The 11,074-nt window shown below is 46.9% G+C and overlaps 2 protein-coding genes across 3 annotated transcripts; one reads left to right on the forward strand and one right to left on the reverse strand.

Annotated features, from left to right (window-relative positions):
- Nucleotides 1-290: 290 nt before the first annotated feature.
- On the forward strand, nt 291-9,826 carry LOC110851679 (gamma-aminobutyric acid type B receptor subunit 1). Of its 2 annotated transcripts, none has more exons than XM_035853439.1 (18): nt 291-1,068; nt 1,201-1,299; nt 2,130-2,163; nt 2,235-2,335; nt 2,479-2,649; nt 2,759-2,813; nt 2,885-3,046; nt 3,137-3,285; nt 3,380-3,512; nt 3,601-3,728; nt 3,826-3,967; nt 4,039-4,189; nt 4,269-4,400; nt 4,489-4,597; nt 4,675-4,882; nt 4,958-5,199; nt 5,344-5,649; nt 7,974-9,826. In XM_035853439.1, exons 1-18 carry the CDS (start codon nt 862-864, stop codon nt 7,983-7,985), a joined length of 2,541 nt encoding a protein of 846 aa, XP_035709332.1. In that variant the 5' UTR covers nt 291-861; the 3' UTR covers nt 7,986-9,826. The 2 variants fall into 2 exon arrangements, 1 of the variants encoding a protein (XP_035709332.1); XR_004835242.1 differs by having other exon boundaries at nt 292-1,068; nt 5,344-5,813.
- Nucleotides 6,453-7,626, reverse strand: LOC110851681 (glutathione S-transferase Mu 1). The gene is made up of 3 exons (XM_022099551.2): nt 7,466-7,626; nt 6,955-7,398; nt 6,453-6,780 (listed from the first exon to the last, which is right to left on the reverse strand). The coding sequence occupies exons 1-3, from the start codon at nt 7,505-7,507 to the stop codon at nt 6,583-6,585; spliced, it is 684 nt and encodes a 227-aa protein (XP_021955243.1). The 5' UTR covers nt 7,508-7,626; the 3' UTR covers nt 6,453-6,582.
- Nucleotides 9,827-11,074: the final 1,248 nt, after the last annotated feature.

The raw sequence follows: 11,074 nt of genomic DNA on the forward strand, positions 1-11,074 counted from the left end.
GTGGCTCGTGATGGGGTCGTACAGGGCTAGTGGAGGACTCGCAATCTAGTTGTTTGTGGGTATAATTTTTCCAGAATGTCCAGGACCACGAGTTATTTTGCACTCCCTCCGAACGAGCACTCTCCTCGACCATGTAGTAGGAGTAGTAGTAGTGGGAATAGGAGTGCTTCTGCTGATTCCTCTCTCGTGCACGTAAGAACACGCCGAATCGCCGAACCTAACCTGAGCCCCGAGAAATCCATCCATTCTCCTTCCCCACCACCACCACCACCACCGAGAACTGGGAGAGAGTGAACACCACCAAAATCTTTCCCTCATTCTCTCTTCCTTTTCCTCCTTATCAGCATCACCACCACCAGTACTTCCCGCTGCCTCTCAGGGTGCACGTTATCCACGAGAGAGAGACAGAGCGAGGGGGGAGCAGATAAGCATGTTCTTGACGTGAGGACGAAGAGGAGGAGATGTACTACCAAGTGAAAGGTTGTGCAATCACTGCCCCCAAGACTCCTCGCGCGTCATGAGCCCTGCACAACAACAACAAGTCCACAAAGATCCCCTTCCACGAGGACAAGGACAACCAAATGTGACGATACTATCAGTGATCCTCGTGAGACAGTCGTGTCACCCAAGTTTTTGCTGTTCTTGTTGATCCCAAACGTTAAACTTTGGTGCTGGTGGTGAAAGTGGGAAGAAAAGTCGGACACTGAGTGGCCAACGACTCGCTGACTGATTCACTGACTGACTTGATACGAAAGTGTGTGTACGTGAGGGTGCGTGGGGAGAAAGTGTACGAGTGGGGGTGAGAGAGTTGATGGGTGGAACTAAGTGGTCGGGTGGCGGTGGGCGACGAGGAGGTCGGAGATGAGAATTTGGGGGTGGAGTGGAAGTGGGGGCGAGATGTTGGGTGGGAGCAGGTGGGTGGGGTTCCTCCTGGCGTGGGAAGTTTTCACCTGCCTAATCCTCCCGCATCCGAGGGGGGCGGAGGGGAAGCCCAAGGAGCGAAGGCGCGAACTCCACCTCGGAGGCATCTTTCCCATCAACGGTACGGGGGGTTGGCAGGGGGGACAGGTGAGCTGACTTCTGCTACGTCCACATGCACTACATAACCACCATAAATAGTTACATACATCTGTATGTATCCGCCTGCATATATGTATCCAATGTAATATCCGATGTATACTAATAACCCGTGACGCACAGGCGTGTCAACCCGCAGCTAAGATGGCCCTGGACGATGTCAACAACAACAAGGACCTCCTCCCGAACTACAAGCTAACCCTCCATTGGAATGACAGCGAGGTGAGTGAGATTCCTTGAGGGGAAAATAGTCTCATCAATCAGTCATCACCGTCACCCGTGTATTTCTTTTCTACTCCTCCAACTAGAAGCAATCCCCATAATTATTAACTATGTATGTAATATGGGGTGCAGTGCAGTCTCCTTCCTCCGTCACAGTCGTACCACTTGCGTATTTTTCCCAAGTATTTGCGGAGATTATGTATCTCTTTGCTGTGGAAGTTGTAGGTTGGTGTGTGACTTTGGCGTGTGGGTGAGAATGTGACAACTGCACGTCTCATTTCTCTTCTTTTTTGCGACACGAGCCATTCTGGTCTCATCTCTGCCTGCCTCCTTGCAGATGATGCGACAACACCACCCAATCCACCTGCATCTTATTCCTCACTACTTACTTGTGCATACTTAGTTGCTAGTTGAACGTACACTTTGGCCCATTATGTATGTTCATATGCACTCTGTAAGCAACTGATTTGCTATTATTCAAGTAGTTTCAAGTGGTGAATAAGGTTTTGGAGGAAGGTAGAGAGATAGAGAGAGAGATGAGCCAAAGCCAGGTTAAATGAGACGAAGACGGCGACCCAAACCTTATTCGCACAATTCTGGTTCACATGCAGTTGTTGCTTTCCATCTCCCTCGTTCTCTTTCAATGGAAGAGGGAAGTAGCCAGTGTAGGAAGTAGAAATATGCAGAGGAGATGACATTGATGACAATTAAACACTTTGACGGTGATTGACAAATGGATGGCTGTACGATAATGAGCTCATCGCCCGTGGGTTCAAAACGAACAGATTGCCTAATTCGTCGAGTATTAAGTATTCGTATTTGTTGCGTAGTGCGAGCCGGGTCTGGGGGCAGCAGTGATGTACGGTAAGTGAAGCCCTGGCATCGTACTTATGCGGGAAGAGTAGTGATTTATAGTGAATAAATCTTCTATGCAGACCTCCTCTACAACGACCCCATCAAACTCATGCTCCTCGCCGGATGCTCCACCGTCTGCACTACCGTCGCAGAAGCTGCCAAAAAGTGGAATTTAGTCGTGGTATGCAGTGTTGTTAATAACTTAAATATCTGCAAAATATAGATGTAGCTGTCTCTCTCAGATAATATCAATAATGTATCCACATGATGTACATATTTATGTATTCATTCTGTACATCTAATTGTTTTTCTCCCTGGGGACAGTTGTGCTACGGAGCGAGCAGTCCAGCCCTTTCGGATCGGAACCGATTCAAAACCTTGTTCAGAACCCACCCATCCGCCACCGTGCACAATCCGACGAGAATCAAGCTCATGAAAAAGTTTGGCTGGTCTCGAGTCGCCATTCTGCAACAGGCAGAAGAAGTGTTCATTTCTGTGAGTGGTTGTTCACCTTTCTTGACCCAGTAATAACCAGGCCAGTCTGGTTAATATTGTAACTGTGTGCAATAGTTGTATGTACATATATTGTCGTATGAACTTGCAGACAGTGGAAGACTTGGAGGAGAGGTGCAAGCAAGAGAAGATAGAGATTGTCACCCGTAAGTGAATTTATGAGTGACAGGATTCTGGATGATTTGATGTGATTAGTACAAGGGACAAATTTTCCTAGGTCAATCTTTCCTTACGGATCCCACGGAAGCGGTCCGCAATCTAAAAAGACAGGACGCCCGCATTGTAGTCGGACTCTTTTACGTAGTGGCTGCGAGGCGCGTTCTTTGTGAGATTTATAAGCAGAGGCTCTTCGGAAAGTCGTATGTTTGGTTCTTCATTGGTGAGTTGTCACATCAGCGTCTCGTCTGCATTCATTACTATTAAATGACAAGAAGGCACTTCTATAAGACGGCTCTTCCCATGTTGTTAGGATGGTATGAGGACAACTGGTACGAGAACGGGTTGGAGGCTGAGGGGATCAACTGCACCAAAGAGGAGATGCGCATGGCAGCAGAAGGTCATCTCACCACCGAAGCCGTCATGTGGTATCAGGACACCAAGAGGACGACTTCGGGCATGGTAAGCAAATAGCGTATGCATGCGAATGTGTGGACTTGATTAATTATGCAAATGACTTCCATCAAATCTCCACAATATGGTTGTTGGCTTTCAGACGACGGACGACTTCCGCAACCGACTGCACGCCGAGTTGAAGAAGAAAGGTTTTGACATTGATAACGGGCGCTACCCTGAAGGGTACCAAGAGGCTCCGCTGGCATACGACGCAGTATGGGCCGTAGCTCTAGGTAAACTCGTCGTCCAATTCGACATTTGTGTACATGTAATTTGTGCGACTAGATCAAATCGTGTAAACTTTCCTCCTGGTATGGTTAGCCTTCAACCGGACGATCACACAACTTGCCAAGAAGGGAAAGAGACTCGAAGACTTCACCTACACCAACAGGGAGATTGCGGAGGAAATTTACAATGCTATGGACGAAACTGCCTTCCTGGGCGTCTCGGTATGACCGCTCGCTCTCTCTCTCGTTTTCTCTTCCTTCAACTTTTTAAAAGATTAGTGAGCTACAGTGTACGAGGTGGTAAATATTTTGTTTGTAGGGTCGGACGGCATTCAGCGAGCAGGGTGACCGCATAGCTCTGACTCAGGTGGAACAAATGATTGATGGCAAGTACAATCTTCAGGGCTACTACGACATCGAGAACTTTAACCTCACGTGGTATGGGAAGGAGCAGTGGGTTGGTGAGTTGCCGGACATGTGGAGTACTTGACGAAGGGGTGCATCGTATGAACTAAATGGTGTGGTGTTGCAGCTGGGAAGGTGCCGCAGGACAGGACGATCGAAAAGACTGTACTCAGAACGGTGTCCCTCTCACTTTACATTTCCATGAGCACGGTGGCCGGGGTTGGAATCGTCTGGGGACTTGTCCTCATCCTCTTTACGTACACATACAGAGACCGCAAGTGAGTGGCAAGAAATTTTTCGGCTGAGGTATAGCTAAATATTATGGCAATTTATTATTTGGTATCTTTGTGTGTGCAGGATAATTGAGCTGTCGCACCCTGTGACGAACACGCTCATGCTTGTCGGTCACATCCTCTGCTTCCTCACCGTCTTCTTGGTGGGGTTGGATGGTCAGTTTGTGTCGGAGCGACTCTTTGGGGTGATGTGCAGGTGCGTAAAAAACAGCCAGTTTGCAACTTTGCAACCACCACAATCACTGATTACTAAATATCATATCCTAATGTTTTCCACTACGCAGCATCCGCAAGTGGATTCTCTCAATTGGATTCACGCTCGGGTACGGAGCAATGTTCTCAAAGGTTTGGAGGGTTCATAGACTCACCACCAAAAACAAGTCTGCCACCAAGGTCCGTCCTTCAGCTATATTTTTATAAAACTTACCACACAAGTACGCGCAATATTTACAAGTGTCCTTTTAATGCAGCACAAGATACAGCCGTGGAAGTTGTACTTGTTGGTTGCGTCGCTGGTTGCCGTAGAGGTGATATACTTGTCTATTTGGACCTTGGTGGACCCTCTTCGACGAGTGGAGGAGCTCTTCCCCCCCGAAGTTCCTATCGACACTGATGAAGACGTTCGCATTCGACCCATCCTCGAACACTGCGAGTCCCACTACAACAACATTTGGTTGGGTAAGTACTTATCCTTAGTGGTTGGCGATTGCTGACTGACTGGTGCATGGTTAAGCATTTTTATTATCTTGGCAGGGATCACATACTCGTTTAAGGGGTTACTCCTCGTGCTCGGACTCTTCCTCTCGTACGAGACGCGTTCCCTGAAAGTTCGCCACATTAACGACTCGCGCCTCGTAGCCATGTCGATCTACAACGTGGCCGTCCTCTGTCTCATCACGACCCCCGTTACCATGATCATCTCCTCCCAGCAGGATGCTTCCTTCGCCTTTGTCGCACTAGCCATAATCTTCTCTTCCCTCATCACCATGGGGCTGGTACGTCTGACCATTCCATTGCGTGATCGGGTTCTCTACTTGTGCCCGACCACATGATATTGTGTGATGCATTGTAACAACCAATGCATGTACCTTGTAACCTACAAATTCATACCCATAATTTCATGCCTGTGCCGTTTGCAGGTGTTTGTTCCGAAGGTGATCGCCGTGTGGCAGGAGGGGGCGGAGCGGTCTGACCGGTCCTCTGCCCCCGAGGGAGGCACGACCAAGGAGGACGAAGAGCGGTACGGGAAACTTCTGGGCGAGAACGAGACGCTGCAGCAGATTCTGGGTCAGAAGGAGGAGCGGCTGAAACTCCTTCGTAACAAGTTGGAGGAAAAGAACGTGGCGCGGAGGAGGGTGGAGGTGGTGTCGGAGGGGGAGCGGCCACCGCCGGTCACCGTCCCTCCAACCACCACCCCCAGGAACAACAATCTGGAGCAGATTGAGGTGTGTGGTTCCGTGTATCAAGAGCCGTCAGAGAGTGGGATCGGTCAGGGTCTCTCCGTCACGACCAGAACTCCTACAACCACAGACTTTGAGCTTTCCGAGTCTTACCTCTGAGAGGGAATAACGCTTCTTATCAAAAATACATAGTGTCAACTTAGGCTAAGGTGAGTGAGTGAGTGAGTGATTTGAGCGAGTCAGTGAGTGAACGTGATGGGTCCCATATCCAACACCAAATATTTTATGACCAGCAAAGTAAGTAGAGCCAGCGAGCGACGTGAGTTGAAGAGGAAAGTAGTAGTACTTCCATAGACGCAGAGAAAGTAGGGAGAAAGGATCGTGTCACAAAGTGAGTGTGACACACACACACGTATTGAATTATGACTCCCCAAAGACGCCACACACAAACTGACGCCGTTGCTGGCTGGAGATGCAACAATCTCGTCAACCACGACCTATGCTTATCTGGGGCGAGCTATGACGAGCCTAAGACTATTATCTTACGGCCCCCTCCCATTCCTATCATTCATTTCTCGTTTATCTTGAGTCATTGGGGATGACGATATGCCACGATATTGGATGCACGTACAAAAATGCTCCCCTTACGTATTTCCAGAAGGAAAGGAATAAGATCATGAATTGTGCAGCTAATTGACAGCAGCCAGATCTAGTTTGCCGTTTCATTCATATTCTTATATTACAGAATTCGTTAGGGAGGCAGGTCGGTCACCTCGTTCATGCTCACTTTCAGTTAGAAGGACAAAAAGGCTTACAAGAAAATTGCGAATGGTCCTTTCCGAGGCGTATTATATTTTGTAACCAACCATTCCCTGGCCCTTTACTTTATTTTAGTTTTAAGAAGGTATCCAATTTCTAATTATTTTGCTCCAATTATTTTGAGGAGGACGAGGGTAAAGTTGTCGCCCTACTCCATACTCAGAGTTTGAGGTTGGCTCTGGGGGAATAGCAGGGTGTCTGGATAAAGTCTCCACTCTTCCTGTATGCCGCAATGGCTGGCAGCTGTTGGAAGTTGTCCCTCAGTCGCTGCAGGTTGGGGAATGGGGCGAGAAGGTTGACATCGTATATGGTCAAGTGCTCCAGAAATTCACACAGCCAAAAGTCAACCACGGTCAGCTACAAGTATAGAGCAATAAATAAGTAAATTTGCATATCATCGCTGTTCATGTAATAGTTGCAGAACCCAGTTGAAAACCAAAGATACTGGTTTCTGACCCGACACTATTATTTCGCCGAATTATGTAGTATCTGATTATAACTATAAGTGCAACTACGATTTTATGTACTCACTTCTGACCCGGCTGCCCAAGTGTTATCGCCCACATAGCGAGAGATGTGGCCAAGCTTTTCTGGGTGAACGGCATTGAACTGGGCAATCGCGTCCGGCGTATTCTCGTAAACTCGATGAGCAAATTCCATGTACCAAAAGTCATAAAGGAAACTCTCGAGCATGTCGACCCTGACTTGAATTAGGGGCGTGGTTCCCAAGAGCTGCGGTCCGTAGGTGCGAGCAATGTAGCGCATGATGGCCTTGGACTCGGACACGTGAAGGTCACCGTCCACCAAATACGGGACGTTGGGGAAAGGGAGACCTGGTGGGTAGGTGGCCCTTATCTTTGCCCTCTCGCCCCCCGCCCACGTCTCCTTCGTCACACCCCCCTCGGGAAGAAAGTAGTTCTTCTCCGTGTAGGGCACTCCCAAATATTGAAGAACGAAACGTAGAGGGTGCGCCAACTAGAGAGGTTACCCTTGGTTTAATTGCTCAATATTGGTACATGTATATTATTTTTCTAGTACGTACCCCTCTGTATCTCCAATATCCCAACTCCATTGTCTTGCTCATTGTTGCTTACAATTTAATCCGACAGAGTTGGGGTGGTCACTCAAGATGAAGAAAATGGCAATTAATGACTGCAAGTAAATGTGATACAAATATTACTTGGATGCATCTAGTTGTTGCCATCCGCGCGGCATGCTGGTCTCATCATCATCAAGTTTCAAGGACGTTTTTTTTATCTAATCGAGACATGACTCCGTTGCTCTGAAGCTATAATAATCACAAAAATAAATGCATACAGCGTCATTTATCCAGCAGTTATGAGTCGGACTCGGGGGCTAGTTGACACTTTACTCAAATACATACGTGCCCTCTCTTCTGGTTAATTCGTGGCAAGGTTCATGTATGGCTAGTTGATTACGTTACATCCCTTGGTCCACTGATTGTTGGGTGCATTTTTAAAGTACTCATCGTTTGACGCAGTAAATCTGATGTGACATCATCTAACCTAATGTTCTATATTTGGTTTCAGGTTTCGTCATAGTGAGTCAGCCACCAGAAGAACCGCTCCTCCGAGGGTGGATCTCAATCAATCCCTGCCCTCAGTGGGGGTGACCTAGCCGGCTGGCTCGTACAGCTTACTTGTCCTCCACTTACATAAACAGACCTACTACCACTACCACCCAAGTCCAGAGTTAACTAATGATCTGATACGATGGTCTCAACCCCAGTGTGATGAGGTGCTCGTCTCCCAATAATGATAATTAATAATAACGCGTCTTGTACAACTAACTAACTGTGTAACTGTATCGTCAGTTCTCGTAGAGTGTAGCATTTTACATGAACGCCAACCAGCCATTTTTATGATGCGATGCGATCAACAGTGATTAGTCTATCAAAAAAAGTATAAAACCATCAGCAAGCAAGCAGGGGGTATTACTACTACTTTTAGCAACGTCTTATTACATAACGCTAACTAGTGGATAATAATATTGTAAAATATGTCAGTGGTTAATGGAAGGGACGGAGGTAGAGAGAGAAACACGCTTTCACTTTGCAGCAACAGCCCGCACGCGCATGCACCGTCCCCCACCTGCAGGGACACATACCGACAATCAAACCCCACCCACTCTACTCTTCCCCACAAGGATAACCCACACGGAGATAAGGAGAGATAGAAAAAAGTGAGAAAAAGGCAGAGTGGGTAGAAAGACAACTCCCCAACCCATGTACCCCACCCACCCACTTATTAATACTACATATTAGTTATGAGTCGTCACCACCTTCTTTTTACTGATTACTGTGACACATCCTGATACACATTTATAGAGATATAGCCACTCGGTCAGTAATAAGATGACGAATTCCGTCTTCAACTACCATGCAATACATCCAAAGTCACCTTAACTTGGGACACACGCGATGAAAATGAATACTTCATATGTAATAATGAAGGTCCATCATCATCATGTGTGAATTGAGTACTTTGGGAGGATGGAGCTGGATGCAAAAAAGAGCATGGTCAGAGTTAAGTCAGTGACGAAGAGGAACATTTGTCAAGAAATGCATGTCCAACAAAAGAAGGGTCAAAGTGTCGCCCGACAAGTCTACAACCTGCTCGACGAGATTCTTACCCTCCCCTCCTCAGAGTCACGACCTCGTAATATCAGTCCACCCCACCCAACTCGTACTTCTTATGCAATTCAAACACTACTTTCTACTCGCTATAATCCTTATGACGTAAATATGAATGTCCTTCTGGTACTTGATAGTGGATGCATTTTGGAGCTTTGTTCATCAATCCTATATAAAAAAGAAATATTACATAGATTGTTGCGGAGGGAGAAGAGTTTATTGCGAAGAGATTACAATTGCGTGCAAGCAACACCACGGCTTTCTTAGTTTTCGTGTCTTCGATACTACTTTGTATGTAACCATGATTCAAGTGAGTTTACTGTTATTATTAATTAATTAATTAATTAGTAACACATACACATAATGGGAGGAAGTGAAGGAAGAAGACCTTCTCTCTCCTGGTGAGCGTGTATGTGGGCATAAAATGCGTGTGAAAGAGGAGGAAATCTCGCCACGACTGTGGAAATAACATTACAAAACAAAGATCGGTTTGGCTTTCACCTCGTTCGGACACGATACGTGCACAGGCAGGCACACTGCACAATGATGACGAACCTCTCAATAATAAGTGAACAATGTCTTCTTCTTCTTCTCTTTTTGGTTGCTCAACAAATTAAAATGATGACGACGATGTGGTAATGAGACAAACAAACAAAACTTAAACAATCGATGTTGAAGAGAGTGGGAATATTTCAGTCAACATATTTCAATCTTGTATTTCTAGTTTTATTAATAAAAAGTTAAACAATACATTTGAAAATCGTATCCCTTGATTATTAGTCATATAAGATGTATGTCTATATAGGCATAAAATTACATTAATATATTTATAATGGGTTACTCATCATGCGAACGTTTATGCATAAATACAAGAGTTGGACAGGATGAGAATGAATAGAAAAGTGACAGTCGCTGAGGCGAGTGTCATTGTTGGAGCTGTCGAATTTGTTTGAAATTCTGTTTTACCCATCAGCGAGTCTGTCAGGTGAGGAGTTGGGGGTGGCGAGCAAGAAGGGGACACTGCTGGCGAGGGTGGGGGCGTCGTAGTAGTGGACCACGTGTTGCCATCATGGGGAAATGTCCTCGTCGTAGTTTTTGAGACGCATGACGAGTTTGGATAATCGGGGATGAAGCCATCCTCGCAAGAGCAAAAGGATTGCTGCGATTTCACATCAGATTTAAATAAATTGTATGTAAATTAAATGGTTTGGACTCAGAAGGGTACATGTAGTAAATATGTAAATGTAAACTCCTTTTCACGATGGGTGATTTCACCTCCACACGAAAGGAGCATGTTATTCGTACGCTCCTTTCCTGTGGTGGTGAAATCACCCATCGTAAAACGGTGTTCACAGTAAGTGCCAAGTACCTCGTCACAAATTGCGTTGGGTGGGCAACGTGTGCCCTCAAGTGCACAAGACCGACCCAGCCGGACGAGGCAGGAGGAGCTCTCCTCGTCCCAGAAACTGTGGGGTTCGCAGTCACATGTCCCCATTCCTGCGTCGTTCTCCACAACGAGGCAGGTCAGAAAGGTGGCGCAATCGCCCGCATATGTGCAGCCCATTCCGCGCTCACGTCGAGGGGTGCAGTGACCAAACTTATCGGGAAACTTGCTCTGGATGCAGGTGCACACGCCGCGAGTGGGTGGTGGGGTCGAGTGGTGTGACCCACTGCGTTTCCTCGGAACACAAATGGCGTCCTCCACGCACTTGTACACCACTTGTCCGCCGCTTTGGGTGGAGTTACTTGGCAGGTCACAAAACTCACCCGCCAACATTCGACAACCTTGTCCGTCCCAAAACATCTGTCCATAAAATTCACAACCACATTTACCGTCGTCCCCACAAATTAAGAGCTTGTTAGCCTTGTCGCACTTTCTTCCCGTCCTCTCATCGCAATTCTGACCGTGATTGAGGAGACAGGTAGTGCGGTCATCAGAAGGATCCCTTCCAGGCTCACATTCACATCTTCCGTATCCGGAAAAGGTAGGGTGACATC

The sequence above is a fragment of the Folsomia candida genome, unplaced genomic scaffold (genome assembly GCF_002217175.1).
Source record: "Folsomia candida strain VU population unplaced genomic scaffold, ASM221717v1 Fcan01_Sc007, whole genome shotgun sequence".
NCBI classification, from domain to species: Eukaryota; Metazoa; Arthropoda; class Collembola; order Entomobryomorpha; family Isotomidae; genus Folsomia; species Folsomia candida.